General features: G+C 41.7%; 1 protein-coding gene across 10 annotated transcripts in view; it reads left to right on the top strand.

Moving 5' to 3' along the window:
- The window catches only part of AFF2 (AF4/FMR2 family member 2), a 426,551-nt gene that overhangs the window by 222,975 nt on the left and 184,439 nt on the right, over positions 1-19,137 (top strand). For all 10 annotated transcript variants that reach the window (XM_038415896.2, XM_038415895.2, XM_043491627.1 and 7 more), the window contains one exon: positions 1,538-1,579. In XM_038415896.2, the coding sequence (XP_038271824.1) occupies positions 1,538-1,579 (42 nt within the window). The remainder of the gene's footprint in view (positions 1-1,537; positions 1,580-19,137) is intronic.

Raw genomic sequence — 19,137 nt, 5'->3', positions numbered from 1 at the left:
TACAAAACTTAGTGGTGGGTGGTCACTGAAACTAGAATGGATAACTGGGGAGGTGAATTTGAATAGGGAGAGGTTCCGGAGTTTGTTAGCTGGAAAGCTGGTCATGGTATAGGAAAGAAGGCAAAAAGTGAAGGTGAGCAAAGAAGTTAGAAACTGTCAAGAGGAAAAAGCATGAAAGAACTGAAAGGAGCGGGATTAGGGCAGAGGTGTGTGAAACAGAAGTTATGTTTCCATTGGCTTCAGTGGAGTAAAGGTTCCACCCCAGGATTGTGAGCTAGACTTTAGTTAGGCAGAATGTAAGGAGAAGGGGATATTTTTCTTAACCCAAATGGTCTGACATGTAGATCCGACAATAGTGGCTGTTGAGGTGGGTAAAGTCAATAGTTTACTAAACTAAACTAAAAGCTCTACAGCATGTGTTGATGTGGGTGGGGATGGAGGGCAAGAGGCTTGGACATGGATTGGCTTCCCCTAACCAAGCTCTAGTAACTAAAGGCTCCAAGGGCACCTTTGAAAATATCCCCCCAAATTGTGGCTGCAGTGTGCATGGGGAGTGCGTTCATTGTGCACGTTCTCCCAAATCTAGTGTACCCATGCAAGATAGCCATAATAAAAACCTATTGTACATGCATACAACTTAACTGTTGCTAAATGCATATATACTCCCTCTCCCCAAAGTGCTCTTAAAATCCTGACAGTTATTGCTCATATATTTATTTGCAGTATTTAGGGTATTTGTGTGGTTTTCTACATTTAGGATGGGGAATTACGGCAAATAGCATCAGTAATGTTTAAAGACCTAGATTGCTACATTGCGAGATTTTATGAGCACCTACTTGTCTGTGTGTGCACGTGTGTAGATGTAATGCATATTTTTAAGAGACATAGAAGATCTCTCAAAACTCTCAAGATGGATTCCTGTGTGCTTTTCAGTCTTTAGAGGATATTTAACCTGTAACAGGCCCAGGAAGTGAGAGACTGAGGAATCAGCAACTACCATTAGAATCTAACCAGTGTTTACTATAGTACATGTTCAGGGTTTAAGAGTTGTCTTAGCTGTTAGTGTATTAAAATGTATAAAAAGGTGCTTGATAATAAGTTTACTCTTAACTATTATCATCTTTGCCCTAACTTGTAGCATGTTTCAAGTTAAAATGAACCCTGCGTTCTCACTGAACTCTGTATATTGGAGTAATGGTTGATATCTTCATCATTTATAAAAGTTTCCAGCAATTTTAGTGCCCATTTTTAACTGTGGGGAAATCAGGGTACTATATTCTTTCTAAACTACTGTTTGTAGCAAAACACTTACAAAAATATCTTTAAGAGACTGTAGAGATGCATCTTTCTACTGATTTGTGTTGATTTAAATTGGCAAATTCTGTTGGTAATGATCACTGGATGAAGTGTATTTCAAATAATGGGGTATTTCTTTGTTAGCTGTGGTTCAATAGATCTATTTACTTCCCTAGTTGCTTTTAACCAATAAACTTTGCATTCTGTAACTGACTGACCCTTTTTTTTTTTTTAAACCTAGGTTAGCCTTCCCAATGACAGCTGTGTGGAAGAAATATTACGGGTGAGTCTAATGCTTTTGCTCCTATATCATCTTCTAATTATAGTTCTGGTGTCTCATCTTTGTTCAGTAAGCTATACAGAGTTCACAATATTATAATTAAATAACACTATACTAGTGAGTACAAAATTGAAGAGACATTGTCAAGGTTTTCTAGGCCCAAAATATTACCTATGTTGAGACTAGTTCTACATACCCTCATTTCTCCTTTTCCAAAGCTATGTCTACACTACAGAGCCTATGTCGGCCTAACTATGGTGGCATTGCCCCTTAATATAGATGCTGCATACACCGATGGAAGGAATTTTTCTGACAATGTAGGAACGCCCCCTCCCCAAACAATGTTAGCTATGCTGATTGAAGCACTCTTCTGTCGGCATAGCTGCATCTCCCCTGGGGATTTTGTCAGCATGTCTCTAGGTAGTGTGTTTTTTTCCACAGTTTTAAGTGTAGACCAATACCAGGTAATCCCAGTCACAGTTCAGGGCTAGCTGCACTATTGACTGCTCTCAGTCTCAATGAGTGCAGCCCCTTCAGGTGACCAGCCTCTTGTGTTCCCATCCTGGAGAAGAATCCCATGATTTTCCCATTCACAGTCCAGATGCTAGGCTGCAACCACCCTGTGTACCAAATACGATTGCCTAGTGGTCCCAACTGGATTCAAGCCCTGCAAATCTGCCCTTCAGGAGCTGTGAGCAGTGGTAAACACAGGTCTCAAAATAGCCTCTTGCAAGCAAAGTATTGTTTAATCTTAAGAGCAGGAACAAAATATAAGAAGAAATAAGGTTTTTCACATAATGAACAGTCTACACTCATGAATAAAATTTACGTATGCCTAGCTTATCCCAGAAACCCTAATCTTGGGGAATTTTGGGGGGTGGAGGGAAGGTCAGTCTGCACCACAGTGGTCCCTGTATCTCTCCCTCTTTGTGCTTCAGGGCATGGATTTTTATCCACTCCAAAGTCCTTTGTTTCCATTTCATGCGTCAGGACCTCCTTCCTGGGATCACCATCTACAATGCTGCTCTCAGAATAAAATTGCAAAGGGATCAACACCTACACTGTCCTTTTAAATCTCTGTGGAAGGAGGGCTATCAGAAATGTTTGCCTGCTTTCCTGCCTACCTATAAACTAACCCATACCTGAATCAACCCCTAATAACCATACAGCAAACACAACAATAACAATCAAACAAACAGATGGCCATATAATATTAGTAAAATAATACTGGCATTTTTCACTAGAGCTGGTTGGGAATTTTTCAACTAATCATTTTTCATCAAAAAGTACACATTTGCTAAAACTGTTCACAAAACAGAGTCAGTTAAATGAATTTCCTCACTCAAAATAACATAGAGGAAAAAAGTTTATTCAGGTTTTTTTGGTTCACAAATAATTTTGACTTGACTTCTCATCCTGGTTCAAGATGGAGAAAAAATTCTGAAGTCTTGAAAATATTTGCAGATAGGAGAAACATTTTCTGCCCAGCTTGATTTCCCATTCTCTTCACTGTCCCATAGAAACCAATAAGTTTCCAGTGTTCCTCTATAATTTGCGGTCCCTTCTAATCCTATGATTCTATGATTCTAAATCAATGTGGAACGCTAGCACGAGTGTGGAATCTGACGATAATAAATGTGAAATTGTGTATCCCATGGAGTAATACATCCAAGGAGGGAAAAAACTTTGGTTCAAGCTTTGCAAGGGTTATTATGTAAACAATAGAGAGGGAGGAAAAAATAAGGTTGAAAAATTATTAAAAATACTTTTTGTGTTTTTAAACCTATTTCTCCATCTGTGTTGTTTATATATTTGAATTATGTTTGTTAATATTGGAAGGAATTAACTGCTGGATGGGAAAGCAGTTATTTTCAGAAAAACAATGTCAGAAAGAAGTATAAAGTAAATTACTATTTCCAAGGATCAGTCATTCGGTTGACCATTTTAGTGCATGAGCAGCACATATACTTACAAAACGCAAGAATATCTTTTGGGGATCTGATCCTGTTCCTATTGAAGTTGATGGCAAATCTCTCACTATCTTCAGTGGCTGCATAGTTAGACACTAATACTGTATTGCTGCTACCCTTGTGACCTACTGATAGTGATCTGCATTGGCATGGACTGAGGTTACATTTCTCTGGCCTAGCACTAAAGCTTGTTGAAGTCAATGTGAGTATCTCCATTTACTTTAATTGGCTTTGGACCAGATACATACTCTCTAGGAGCCTCTTTTGCTGATGTTGAGTAGCACCTGATTCCATGAGTAGGCCTATTAAAATCAGTGGAACTAAATCCAGTGTGAATAAAGTGCCAGAATCTGGCCTTAGGCTAATAGGGCTGACTAAACCTGGCCATATTCTGCTCAGATACATCGGTGTGAATCCAGAGTAACTCCATCATAACCAAACATTTTACTACTAAGGCTGCTTATCAAACACTTTGTAACTATTGGCAATCCCTGCTGAAGAGAGAACGAGGACTAGCATATTGCTGAGGTATATTTGCAAAGTTGTGTGGGGAATTTTCTCAGAGCCAGTAGGTAATATACCTGGCTCCAGCCTGTTATATCAGTCTCCCTTGAGTGTATTTCACTCCAGGTATTTAAGAAAAGTAAGGAAAGTAAACAAGTAAGCTGAGAGCCCTCTGATTTTAGAATTCTTTTTTTTTTTTTTAGGCTGATCTTGATTAGTGTTTTTTGTAGACCTAGAGGTTTGGGATTCCTAACAGATGCTAACAAATAAAAATGGAGTTTAACTGAGTTTACGGTCAGAACTTACCAGCCAAGAGAGGGGAAAAAGTCCTGTGTCCATTCAGACCCCTGAGTCTTCTGAGACAAAATTTCAGTGTTTCAGATTTCCTGAAACACTTAGCCACTTATGTCATCTTGTGTAAGTGCCTTGAGAACTGCTCATGATACCATAACTCAAGGTTAATGATAGACCAGTCTCCTGTTGATTTTGCTTTTCTAACCCGTATGGCTGAGAAGTTTTGTTTAAAAAAAACCGTTGCCTTCAAACTAAAGCCAAACTGTAAAAATAATACAGTACATTTGCATTGATTACAGGTTACCAGTGCTAGACAGATAGATGGAGATGGATAGATGGAGTTAGATAGGCCTCCTTCTGTTCCAAAATATCTCTTACTATTTAAAGACAATGTGATATCTATGGAAGAGCAAATAAAATGAAAAAACAAAACCCAAGAAAATATTTTTCTTTATTCGTATGCAACTAATAATATGGATTTAAATTAGCTTGTAAATTGCTAGTCATATAAAAAAAGAATTCATTAGAAAATGGTGATACAAACTAGAAAAAAAACCCAGACCAAGGTTCGGAGTCTGATGCTTCTGTTTCTTATACCAGTGTGCTCTAATGTTGTTGTTATGTGGTGTTTGCATTGCAGTAACATGGAGAGACTAGGGGCCATTGCGCTAGGCACTTTACAGACACATAACAAAAAGGCAGTCTCTATCCAAAGAGTTTAGGATCTAAATTAATAGAGTTACTCCTGATTTACATCATTGCCAAGGAGAGGAGAGTCAAGCCTGCTGAGCATTAATTTACATCACTTTGACTTTTAAAGTTGTGTCCAATATGGTTTTGGAACCAATACTGAGTATTGTGATTAGAGGCCAGCATCTGCTTTCATTTATACAAGTGTAAATCTGAATTAACACTTTTGACTTAAATGCCTCTTCCTGTAACCTTTGGTGGATCTGATGCCACTAGATACCTCCAGTACTTGCATGACTGGAACACAGTGATTGAGACTGTAGTCATCCCATGCACACCTGCCTGGTGCTAGCCACAGTCTAGTTATATATGTGTGTAGGGAACCAAATACTGCCCTCAGATTCATTTTCAGCTCCTGTGCATTTCATTGCGGGGGCCGGGCAGGGGGCAAAATTTATCCCAGTGAATGCAAGCTAACTGTGGTGTTTCACTGCAATGGGATTTCTGCAGAATACTGCAGGAATCTCCTTTAGGATGTATTCGCTCTGTCCTTGCTGACTCGGCAGGAAATTAGAGCCAATTAAGTCTGCTCTCACTGCAAGAATCACTCTGCCAACCAGTGAAATGCAGCCACCTCTGGAATGAAATAGGTCATTGTACAAAACACTACATAGAGTTTTAGAACAGGAAAAGGATACTTCATGCCTTTGAAATTCCATGAGGAATTTTAGGAAGGCTGAATGTAATTACCCATATTGAGATTTAGGGCCAGATCTTCAGTCGATGCAAACTGGCATAGCCCCACTGGAATCAAGATCTGGCCCTATATATAAAAAAACAATAATTTCTGTGTTGCTAAATTGCTCTTTTTACAGTGAGGTAAACATTTAAATCTAAAAAACTGGCATTGCATAGCAGGGCAGAAGAATTCTAGAAGGTGTCTATTTCATGGTAGTGTAGTGTTAAGTAACTAGATGGATTTCTGATATTATACAGACAGCTGTGGTATTAATTAAAAGCTTTCTAGTCTAGAAGCAAAACAAATCCTAAATATAATTTAGATTGTAATTAGTATAAAAATGACTGGAGTTAAATGAGAAAAGTCTATAATTTATAGACTGTCTTCTAGTCTTCTGATGACTAGCTCATATCTAATGACATTGGAGAATATGTAAATGGATCACCAGGTGAAAATGCCCTTGACTGGGTAAATTATGTGTAGTATTACCTTTCTCATGCCATTTGAAAGCACTAATGGATTGAATATGTATTATCCATAGCGGAGGTGAGCTGTTCACAGAGCAAAATTAGCCTGTAACAGATATAGCCCATTATTTGCTCCTCAGTAATTGTTTTCTCTTCTAAAATACAAACCAACACTGAAGAACGATGCTAAACCTAATTATAATAATTGTAATTTGAAAAATACAGGTACGCTATCCAGCATGGTTACAAATGCACTTAGTAGCTGACAAGCAGTTTAAATATTTTCATGTGAAATCTGGGGGTTTGCTGAGAGGGACATGATGTGAATTTAAAATAATTCCACAGACGTCATTGGACAAGTGAATAATGAGCTGACTGGCCTAGTAAATCATGTGAACCTGTCAAATGTGGGAACGCATTGGGGAGGAGATGATGTCAAATAACAGTAACTTAGCAACCTAGCATTTAACTGCCCAGAGAATGAGTAAGAGTAGCCACTTTTAAATAGCTGAGTAAATAAACAAATCCCTATATGTCTTAGGTGTGCCATAAAAATAGCCCTGCACTGTATGTTTTGTGTCAAGCTCCTTCTTTCTCCTGGATAACATGATTTATTATTTATATTGAAATGAAAAAAGAGATTGAAAAGTGAACTCATTTGTAAATATGTATCCATGCCCTCTGTACCTCAGCTGGAGGGAAGGCTCAGGAAGCATTCCTTGAACAGACAGTCACCTGCTTTGAAGACTATAGTATGTTGCAAGTACTTTCTCTCCCCCGCCCCCAACTTCCCCTTTAAACCTCATTTATGAACACAAATATTTTTATGGGTAAAAATAATTAAAATAAATATAAAATAAAACAATTAATTTCTCCAGAATCCCCAAATCAACACATTGCCAACTTTAAAATAATGTTTTCTCAGTAGATGAAGGACCAATTTTTGCTCTTCCATCAGTGTAAATCAAAGGGTAGTTCCACTGATCCCTGAATTCTTCTCTCATTTACAACAATGGAAATCAGGAGTAGCTCCACTTCCTCCTGTTGCTGTACTATGCTGATTTACCCCTGAATTATTCTGGTGTAAATGAGAGCAGAATTTAGCCCTAATGCTGCAACTAAAAACAGAATTCAGCCCAATGCGCCTATTATGTAGCCATCACTCTGGAAAGATAAGAATGCTATGTGATTTGTTCATACCAGAGTTTTGTAGTTGATCTTGTTAACACCAGCAGGAGTAATGCCAGTGAAGTCAATAGAATTACCTAGGCCTGTTTTTCTGGTGTTTTACTCCTTATATAAAAAAGAAAAGGAGTACTTGTGGCACCTTAGAGACTAACAAATTTATTTGAGCATAAGCTTTCGTGAGCTACAGCTCACTTCATCAGATACATTCGGTGGAAAATACAGTGGGGAGATTTATATACACACACAGAGAACATGAAACAATGGGTTTTATCATACATACTGTAAGGAGAGTGATCACTTAAGATGAGAGGTTTCAAAGTAGCAGCCCTGTTAGTCTGTATTCGCAAAAAAGAAAAGGAGAACTTGTGGCACCTTAGAAACTAACAAATTTATTTGAGCATAAGCTTTCATGAGCTACAGCTCACTTCGTCGGATGCATTCGGTGGAAAATACAGTGGGGAGATTTATGTACACACACAGAGAACATGAAACAATGGGTTTTATCACAGACACTGTAAGGAGAGTGATCACTTAAGATGAGCTATTACCAGCAGGAAAGAGGGGGAAAGGAGGAAAACCTTTTGTGGTGATAATCAAGGTGGGCCATTTCCAGCAGTTAACAAGAACGTCTGAGGAACAGTAGGGGGTGGAGTGGGGGGAGAAATAACATGGGGAAATAGTTTTACTTTATGTAATGACCCATCCACTCCCAGTCTCTATTCAAGACTAAGTTAATTGTAACCAGTTTGCAAATTAATTCCAATTCAGCAGTCTCTCGTTGGAGTCTGTTTTTGAAGTTTTTTTGTTGAAGGATAGCCACTCTCAGATCTGTAGTCGTGTGACCGGAGAGACTGAAGTGTTCTCCAACTGGTTTTTGAATGTTATAATTCTTGACGTCTGATTTGTGTCCATTCATTCTTTTACGTAGAGACTGTCCAGTTTGACCAATGTACATGGCAGAGGGGCATTGCTGGCACATGATGGCATATATCACATTGATAGATGCACAGGTGAACGAGCCTCTGATAGTGTGGCTGATGTGATTAGGCCCTATGATGGTGTCCCCTGAATAGATATGTGGACAGAGTTGGCAACGGGCTTTGTTGCAAGGATAGGTTCCTGGGTTAGTGGTTCTGTTGTGTGGAGTGTGGTTGCTGGTGAGTATTTGCTTCAGATTGGGGGGTGTCTGTAAGCAAGGACTGGCCTGTCTCCCAAGATCTGTGAGAGTGATGGGTCGTCCTTCAGGATAAGTTGTAGATCCTGGATGATGCGTTGGAGAGGTTTTAGTTGGGGGCTGAAGTTGATGGCTCGTGGCATTCTGTTATTTTCTTTGTTGGACCTGTCCTGTAGTTGGTGACTTCTGGGTAGGGAAGGATTAAGAATGAGCTCTCAAAACTGGATACTCTCATAAAGAGCCAACCTTCCACACAAAATTCCTCGTGGCTGGACTTTACAAAAACTAGACAAGCCATCTACAACACACACTTTGCTTCTCTAAAAAAGAAAAAGGACACTAAACTTTCAAAACTACTACATGCCACAAGGGGCCACAACAGTGGTTCCCTTAACCCAACCAGCAATATTGTTAGTCTGTCCAACTATACTCTTAGCCCAGCAGAAGAATCTGTCCTATCTCAGGGCCTCTCCTTTTGCCCCTCCACCCCCACGAACATGATACAGTTCTGTGGTGACCTAGAATCCTATTTTCGACGTCTCCAACTCAAAGAATATTTCCAACACACCTCTAACCAACGTATTAACCCACAGGGACCTTCCTACCAATACTACAAAAAGAAGGATTCTGGGTGGACTCCTCCTGAAGGTCGAAATAACAGACTGGACTTCTACATCGAGTGCTTCTGCCGACGTGCACGGGCTGAAATTGTGGAAAAGCAGCATCACTTGCCCCATAATCTCAGCCGTGCAGAACACAATGCCATCCACAGCCTCAGAAACAACTCTGACATCATAATCAAAAAGGCTGACAAAGGAGGTGGTGTCGTCATCATGAATAGGTCGGAATATGAACAAGATGCTACTAGGCAGCTCTCCAGCGCCACTTTCTACAAGCCATTACCCTCTGATCCCACTGAGGGTTACCAAAAGAAACTACAGCATTTGCTCAAGAAACTCCCTGAAAAAGCACAAGAACAAATCCGCACAGACACACCCCTGGAACCCCGACCTGGGGTATTCTATCTGCTACCCAAGATCCATAAACCTGGAAATCCTGGATGCCCCATCATCTCAGGCATTGGCACCCTGACAGCAGGATTGTCTGGCTATGTAGACTCCCTCCTCAGGCCCTACACTAACAGCACTCCCAGCTATCTTCGAGACACCACCGACTTCCTGAGGAAACTACAATCCATCGGTGATCTTCCTAAAAACACCATCCTAGCCACTATGGATGTAGAAGCCCTCTATACCCACATTCCACACAAAGATGGACTACAAGCCGTCAGGAACAGTATCCCCAATAATGTCACGGCTAACCTGGTGGCTGAACTTTGTGACTTTGTCCTCACCCATAACTATTTCACATTTGGAGACAATGTATACCTTCAAATCAGCAGCACTGCGATGAGTACCCGCATGGCCCCACTGTATGCCAACATTTTTATGGCTGACTTAGAACAACGCTTCCTCAGCTCTCGTCTCCTAATGCCCCTACTCTACTTGCGCTACATTGATGACATCTTCATCATCTGGACCCATGGAAAAGAAGCCCTTGAGGAATTCCACCATGATTTCAACAATTTCCATCCCACCATCAACCTCAGCCTGGACAGTCCACACAAGAGATCCACTTCCTGGACACTACGATGCTAATAAGAGATGGTCACATAAACACCACCTTATACCGGAAACCTACTGACCACTATTCCTACCTACATGCCTCTAGCTTTCATCCAGATCACACCACATGATCCATTGTCAACAGCCAATCTGTATAAATCTGTATAAATCTCTATGATATAACCGCATTTGCTCCAACCCCTCAGAGACAAACACCTACAAGATCTCTATCATGCATTCTTACAATTACAATACCCACCTGCTGAAGTGAAGAAACAGATTGACAGAGCCAGAAGAGTACCCAGAAGTCACCTACTACAGGACAGGCCCAACAAAGAAAACAACAGAACGCCACTAGCCATCACCTTCAGCCCCCAACTAAAACCTCTCCAACGCATCATCAAGGATCTACAACTTATCCTGAAGGACGACCCATCACTCTCACAGATCTTGGGAGACAGGCCAGTCCTTGCTTACAGACATCCACCAACCTGAAGCAAATACTCACCAGCAACCACACTCCACACAACAGATCCACTAACCCAGGAACCTATCCTTGCAACAAAGCCCGTTGCCAACTCTGTCCACATATCTATTCAGGGGACACAATCATAGGGCCTAATCACATCAGCCACACTATCAGAGGCTCGTTCACCTGCGCATCTACCAATGTGATATATGCCATCATGTGCCAGCAATGCCCCTCTGCCATGTACATTGATCAAACTGGACAGTCTCTACGTAAAAGAATAAATGGACACAAATCAGACGTCAAGAATTATAACATTCAAAAACCAGTCAGAGAACACTTCAGTCTCTCCGGTCACACGATTATAGACCTGAGAGTGGCTATCCTTCAACAAAAAAACTTCAAAAACAGACTCCAACGAGAGACTGCTGAATTGGAATTAATTTGCAAACTGGTTACAATTAACTTAGTCTTGAATAGAGACTGGAAGTGGATGGGTCATTACATAAAGTAAAACTATTTCCCCATGTTATTTCTCCCCCACTCCACCCCCTACTGTTCCTCAGACGTTCTTGTTAACTGCTGGAAATGGCCCACCTTGATTATCACCACAAAAGGTTTTCCTCCTTTCCCCCCCTCCTTCCTGCTGGTAATAGCTCATCTTAAGTGATCACTCTCCTTACAGTGTGTATGATAAAACCCATTGTTTCATGTTCTCTGTGTGTTTACATAAATCTCCCCACTGTATTTTCCACCGAATGCATCGACGAAGTGAGCTGTAGCTCATGAAAGCTTATGCTCAAATAAATTTGTTAGTTTCTAAGGTGCCACAAGTACTCCTTTTCTTTTTTGCGAATACAGACTAACAGGGCTGCTACTCTGAAACTTCTCATCTTAAGTGATCACTCTCCTTACAGTGTGTATGATAAAACCCATTGTTTCATGTTCTCTGTGTGTGTACATAAATCTCCCCACTGTATTTTCCACCGAATGCATCCGATGAAGTGAGCTGTAGCTCACGAAAGCTTATGCTCAAATAAATTTGTTAGTCTCTAAGGTGCCACAAGTACTCCTTTTCTTTTTTGCGAATACAGACTAACACGGCTGCTACTCTGAAACTCCTTATATAGCCATTTAAACCAGTGCCACAGTGGGCCCTGTCTTCAGTTGAATTCAGGTTGTTTCAGGACCAAGGGGAGGGCAAAGATGGCTGTATGCCACCTTATGCCCCCAATTCTAGGGCAGTGCCCCAGTGCAATGTAGACTAGCCTTGGGATGCTCTAAGTTACATCTGAGTCATTCTGGCAGCTGAGGATCATTGGAGCATTGTAGTATCCCAGCCATGTCTCTTCACAGTGGCAATGCTCCTCATTCGCCCCCTGTGGAAGGCTGGCTCTATTAATTTTGTGCTAGTAGAGGATTTCCCTACGTAAGGGATGTCATCATGTGACAACCTAGGCCAACTTTAAATCTGCTGTGTTCTGCCAGATCGGAGCCAAGCAGACATAGTGGGGCAGGGGCAGGATCTGACCCTGGGAGTGCATAGTTGGTGTAAAATGCTTCCAAATAAGAATGGTGGTATTTTGCACCTGCTTGGCACAGGTGTAAATGACTACAGAAAGGTGAAGGCAAAGAAAGATCAGGACCTCAGCAGTGTAGACAAGTGGAAGTGTGATCAGTTTCAGGCTCCAAGTAATTGGCCTGCAGAGATCTTATTTTGTATTTTTAAAGTGTTAAGCAAATTAGTTGGCAATGCACTTTGAAATGCAAAGACTGGTAATTACACAACAAGTCTATTCTGGCCTATCTGTACTGGAACAATAGAAAGATTACAAACAGATAGAGGGAGGTTACATTGTACCTATTTCCAACACAATATTCAACTCTGTTTTCTTATCTCCTTGAATGTAATATTTTAACATATATTTTGCAGTGCCAAATTGAAATGTTGCCAATTTCAGTCACATTATTTAATTCTACTATCATTGCCAGATTTAATATTACTGCTAAAATTATTATAAAGTAAATTGGCACCATCACAATGAACACAACATTGACTAGCATTTGGCAGTGTGTTAATGTATCTGAAGAGAATAAGGTGATTCTCATCTGTCAAACGAATGAAAATGTACTAATTTGGTCCCATTTCCGATGCGCTTCACCAGCTCAGTTATGCAAAAGGAGCCACTTTGCAGGCTTTTTTTTCTCTTTATAATCACCTCAGGAGTGAGTTAACATAGATTTTAATGTCTCACATGATGTACGTCCTTGTTCCCATTAAATACACTCAGTGTCATGGCAAAGATTGTAAGAAAAATGGAAAACTGCACAAAAGGAATCCAGGTTGGGGATGAAGAGGGTAAGATTACCCTTAAAGATGGGAAAATTGGCTTAGGTGAAATAGAGCCAATCTCAAACATTGCTCAAACATCTAACTGAACTCAAAACTGCACCTCTTTGTGGTGTTTGAAAAAGTTTTGTTAGTTTTATATAATACTTTCAAATGCCTCTAAACTTTGAGGACCAGAGAGAACTGGAAACATAAAAACAAAATACTGTGAGAGAGGCAGTTCCTGGGGGTTCTTGCAATTGACTGGCAACATGAACTTTTCTCACAAGATTTCCAGTCCAGATTTGCAGGCCCAAGGGGCCCGAGTCTCCCCTCAGTTATGTCAATGTACATACGGAGTAACTCCATTGAATTCAGTAATTACTTCAGTGAAAGAGAGGAGAATCGGAATGAGGTCAATCCAGATGGTATTCGATCTGCCGGGAGACAACATCCCTTTGGGTTTTGCCATGGTGATGGCTTACAGTGTTGTGGCCCTTCACCAAAGCTGTACAAAGTGTCCTCTCTTGAGTGCCTCAGGGAGTGCATAAATCCCTTGTAAAAACTGTAGTAGGAAGCTTTGAATGGACTCTACCTGGCCATCCTGAAGTACCAGATTACAAAGTGATAACAATTTGTGACCTATGGAACAAGCTTCTATCAAACATAAGAGCCACTAGCGGCTAGCGTGCTCCACTTGTGTGTACTACAAAGATAAATCAATCTATAAATAAAGTCATGTTTTGAAACACACACCGTTAAATATTTCTCTGTTCTCCAATGAATCATTTCTGTATTTCATCTTATCCTGTCATAGTGAAACACAGTAAATATGGGCATGAGTGTTTAAACTGCTGGCAATGTTACCTTTCACTTAAGTAGATTAATAATGCGTAGTTTACATAACACATTCTGTGCCTTGGGCACAGAAATACGACATTGCAAACATATTCTAATGGAGCCATTAGGGTTTGTGAATGAGTATTTGTTTTACAAACAGTTGAGGTACGAAATGATAGAACCAAAAGCATTTTCTGTCAGATCTTTATCTTATAGAAGGGGAGGGCTGCACTCTGTCAGCCTTCAGGGCAGGGACTGCAGGTTTAAAACAACAAGCTAAGATCTATGATGTACAGCTGGTGGGAAACCCCATATAAATTAGCCAGGCCGAAGGAGTTGGTTGATCCATTGAAGAACAACTTGGCCCCCATGTAGTTAGCTCAGAGAGAGATTGCACGCTCTTTTCTCCTCCTCTCTCTTGGTATTCAGGGCTGGAGTTGGGGCTAAACAGGCCAGCAATGATCAAGGGAAAAGTAGGACTGGCATGGAGCCACAGGTACCAACTTTTCAAAGTGCCAGGGACTGCTTGATCCCTGGCTTTGCCCTAGGCCCTGCGCCCACTCCACCCTTCCCCCAAGGCCACACCCATGCCCTGCCTCTTCCCACCCCCGCTCCACCTCTTCCTGCCCAGTCCCACTCCCTCCCCCGAGCTAATCGCATCCTCGCTCCTCCCCCCTCCTCCCCAGCCTCCTGCATGCTGTAAAACAGCTGTTTCCAGTGGGCAGGAGGCATGGGGAGGGAGGAGGAAGTGCTGATCCATGGAGCCCATCAGCGGGCAGGAGGCGCTGAGGTGGTGGGGGGAACTGATGAGGGGGCTGCTGGTGGGTGCTCAGCACCCAGCATTTTTTCCCTGTGGGTGCTCCAACCTTATAGACATAGCTCCTTATATGTTGCACAGCCCCAGTGGGAACTCCAGGAAGCATTGTGTGTAATGCATCCCTGAGCTCACTACCATGCAGTAGGAGAGTGATCCTTACCCCATGGAGAACAATATCACAAAGGCAGTGTGGTCTCATCTCCTTCTCCTTCCATCTAACCTCCCTACTTATTTGCCAAGATTTCCTTCAGAACTTTTCAGCTGCTGTTGTCCCTGCTTCATTAGATCCCTCAGTAGATCCCTGTAGATGTCTAACAAGGAAGATTGGTGCTTCCAGGGGTAAATTAAAGCCAGTTGTTCCCTGCAATCCCATGAGACACAGAGGGGATGGAGTGTTGGAATCTCTTGTTCTGGGAAAGACTGGTTCCACTACAACTGGGTTTCTGGGGACATCCACTGTGACCCTCTGTATAATGTATAAGAAACTCAGAAACAGGCCACACATTGGGAAAGAAAATGATAACCTCAGATTGGCAAGGAGTAGGGGGACTAAAATAGGGAAAGAACAAATTAAAAATTACTTAGATAAGTTAGATGTCTTCAAGTCACCAGGGCCAGATGAAATACATCCTAGAGAAGACATTGAGGAGACATCTGAGCCATTAGCGATTATTTTTGAAAAGTCATGGAAGATAGGTGAGATTCTAGAAGCCGGGAAAAGCCAATCTATAAAAAAGGGGATAAGGAAAACTCAGGGACTTACAGACCAGTCATCTTAACTTCTGTACCCGGAAAGATAATGCAGCAAATAATTAAGCAATCAATTTACAGACACCTAGAAGATAATAAGGTAATAAATAACTGTCAACATGGATTTGTCAAGGACAAATCATGTCAAACCAACCTAATTCCTTCCTGTGACGAGGTAACAAGCCCTGTGGATAGTGGGGAAGTGGTAGATATGCTATATCTTGACTTTAGTAAGGCTTTTGATACTGTCTTGCATGACCTTCTCATAAACAAACTAGGGAAATACAACTTAGATGGAGCTATTATAAGGTGAGTGCATAACTGGTTGGAAAACTGTTCCCGGAGAGTAGTTATCAGTGGTTCAGTCAAGCTGGAAGGGCATAACAAGTGGAGTCCTGCAGGGATCAGTCCTGGGTCCGGTTCTGTTCAATATCTTCATCAATGATTTAGATAATGGCATAGAGTACACTTATAAAGTTTCTGGATGATTACAAGCTCGGAAGGGTTGCAAGTGCTTTTGACGATAGGATTAAAATTCAAAATGATCTGGACAAACTGGAGAAATTATCTGAAGTAAATAGGATAAAATGCTATAAGGACAAATGCAAAGTACTCCTCTTAGAAAGGAACAATCAGTTGCACACATACAAAATAAGAAAGTGCTCCTAGGAAGGAGTACTGCAGAAAGGGACCTGGGGGTCAGAGTGGATCATAAGCTAAATAGGAGTGAACACTGTAACACTATTGCAAAAAAAATCAAATATCATTCTGGAATGTATTAGCAGGAGTGTTGTAAGCAAGACTAAATAAGTAATTCTTCCACTCTACTCCATGCTGATTAGGCCTCAGCTGGAGTATTGTATCCAGTTCTGGGCACCACATTTCAGGAAAGATGTGGACTAATTGGAGAAAGTCCAGAGAAGAGCAACAAAAATAATTAAAGGTCTAGAAAACATGACCTCTGATGGAAGATTGAAAAAATTAGGTTTGTTTAGTCTGAGAAGAGAAGACTGAGGGGGGGATATGATAACAGTTTTCAAGTACATAAAGGTTGTTACAAAGAGGAGGAAGAAAAATTGTTCTCTTTAACCTCTGAGGATGGAAGCTGGGAATGGGCAACGGGATGGATCACTTGATGATTACCAGTTCTGTTCATTCCCTCTGAAGCAGCAGGCATTGGCCACTGTTGGAAAACAGGATACTGGGCTAGATGGACCTTTGGTCTGACCCAGCATGGCTGTTCTTATGTTCTTAGACAAGAGGCAATAGGCTTAAATTGCATCAGGGATGGTTTAGGTTGGACATCAGGAAAAACTTCCTAATTCTCAGAACCAGGAACAAATTGGAGGAGCCTATCTTCAATCTCATTATCCTCAGAGGCTACATGCAGGCATAACCGGTCCATATGCAGTAAATTGAAAGAAAAAGGAAAGACCATAAACCAGAGATGAGGCTGAATCAGAATCAAAGGATAAGAAGAGGAAGCACAAGACAGATTCTTTCAATCAGAGTCCTTTGAATCGCCTCTCAGGCAGGCCATTGCAGCTCTAGATATTCTGCTACACAAACCTCCCAAGAAGGAAAGTAAGGAGGAACATAAGGAGGAACGAGATGGGGAGAAGCCACTACAAAGCTTTTATCAGATCAGAAGCTACAACCGTATAACCCACTTCATACCACGCTGGAGGTTGATGTAAGAGAGGGATGGAAGTATCTGGCTACAACCAATCATCTTAAGAATTTTTGTACCCACGTTCCCAATGTGCAACAAGCCAAATCTGACCTGTGTCACTACACATCTCTTCCTCTCTAACCAAGAACACATAGATCCCAGCCAAGGGGCATTTCCTCCTACGGAGACTCAGGATAAATTGAGGTGACATCATCCATCCTGATGGCGTTGGCAGCCTCTATGTGATTTGCAGGGGCAGTCATAACTTGGACAGGCACTCTAACAGGCATCATCTGTCTCAAAAGCAAGACATTCCAAAGTCCTAGGGGCTTCTGTCAAGAAATCTTTCTGGCCGCAGCCATTGTTTTGGGTGCAACTGTGGATGCCCTGTGACTCATGTACACATCCCATCAGTATGTCCACACCACGTAGCCTTGAGACAACCACGGTTACAGCACATCCATTTGAACCCTTTTGGGAGGTGGTTTTATACTTCCTATCCATCAAGCTTGTCTCAGCTGGTGAGGCCTTCAGAACAGGCCACACCCTTCCTAACAGAAATGGACAGATTTGCTTCTCCCCCCAAATGAGTTGAACGCCTTTTATAATGGATGTGTAGACATCTCAAAGAATTTTTTGGTAAGCATAGATAAAATTTCCTGTGCCCATCCTTGCCTCTGTTTCCCTGGGTGACCTTGAGATGCCACTTAGCCCTCAGTTTTCCTATCTATAAAATGGGGAAATAATACTGCATAGGGGTACAATGAGACTAAATTCATTGTTTGCAAAGTGCATTGAGACCCTCAGCTGGAAGGTGTTGTACCATGTCAAGTATTACTGCTGTTCTATTGGTCTTGGGCCGCCATCCTCCCCCACCCCGCCACCAGCGGCAGTCCTGGGCCAAATGCCACTGCCTCTGCCCCCCCCCCAGCACCAGCGACCGCCCCCGGGCCATGTGCCGCCACCCCCCCAGCACCAGTGGCCGCCCCCCACCAGCACCAGTAGTGGTCCTGGACCATGCATTGCCTCTCGCGCCAGAGCACTCGCGGTGCCCCCTTCACACATTTAAAATTACATTGGACGCTATGGGTTATCCATCTCTTTGGAAGATTACTAACATTTCCTTGAAGAAAGGATGTTGCTGAATTTAACGTTCCAAGCCCTCTTATGGATTTCCAATCTATTTTAGCCATATATCTCAAATTGTGCTTAACATTATGGGGGAAGGTTATTGAATATGTAAGGTCCTTTCAGTTTCTTAATACAGGACATGTTTCTTAATATGCATGTGAGAAGAATGCACGTTCCATGGATAGAGAGACTTTTCTGAACTTTTCAGACTGTCGCATTAAAATTGTCCCAATTGTTTAATTAGTGAATAGATCCTGCCACACTGATTTATGTCAGCCATGTAACATTCTCTGTGGATAGCTTGCAATTCCCTGACTAGAACTATTTGTAGTTGTGGCCTTGTCATAGTTGTCAGTAGAAACCTCTATTTTCTGCAATTTACAGCTCCTCTGTAAAAATTTGACCTGGGCCAAAACTTCCATACAAAGTTCCCACCCAAGAATAAATAGGTTGTTACAAGGAGATAAAAAAAGTATCCTCCCGACCCTGTAGAGGGAAGAAACAAATACAATATGGAGATTTACTGGTTCAGGAGGCTTCCATGGCTAGACCAGAAAATCAATGTGGCCAGAAAATCAACACTGCTGGATAGAGCACTGAGCTGGGGCCAAGGAAAACTGGGTTCCATTCCCAGGTCTGCTTCTGGCCTGCTGAGTGATCTTGAGCAAGTCATTTCCCCTCCCTGTGCCTCAGTTTTCCTATCTGTAAAATGGCAATGATGATTAAGGCTAAGATTTAGTCATGGGTATTTTTAGTAAAAGTAATAGACAGGTCACAGGCAGTAAACAAAAATTCATAACCTATGACCTGGTCCATGACTTGTAATATATTCCCCTAACTATATCTTGGGTGCTCTGGGGCTAGGGGCGGCCGGGGGTGCTCTGGAGCAAGTGGCGGCCCGG

Source organism: Dermochelys coriacea, chromosome 9 (assembly GCF_009764565.3).
Source record: "Dermochelys coriacea isolate rDerCor1 chromosome 9, rDerCor1.pri.v4, whole genome shotgun sequence".
In the NCBI taxonomy this organism is placed as follows: Eukaryota; Metazoa; Chordata; order Testudines; family Dermochelyidae; genus Dermochelys; species Dermochelys coriacea.
The sequence above is the reverse complement of the archived record's forward strand: the minus strand, read 5'-3'. Positions and strand labels throughout refer to the sequence as shown.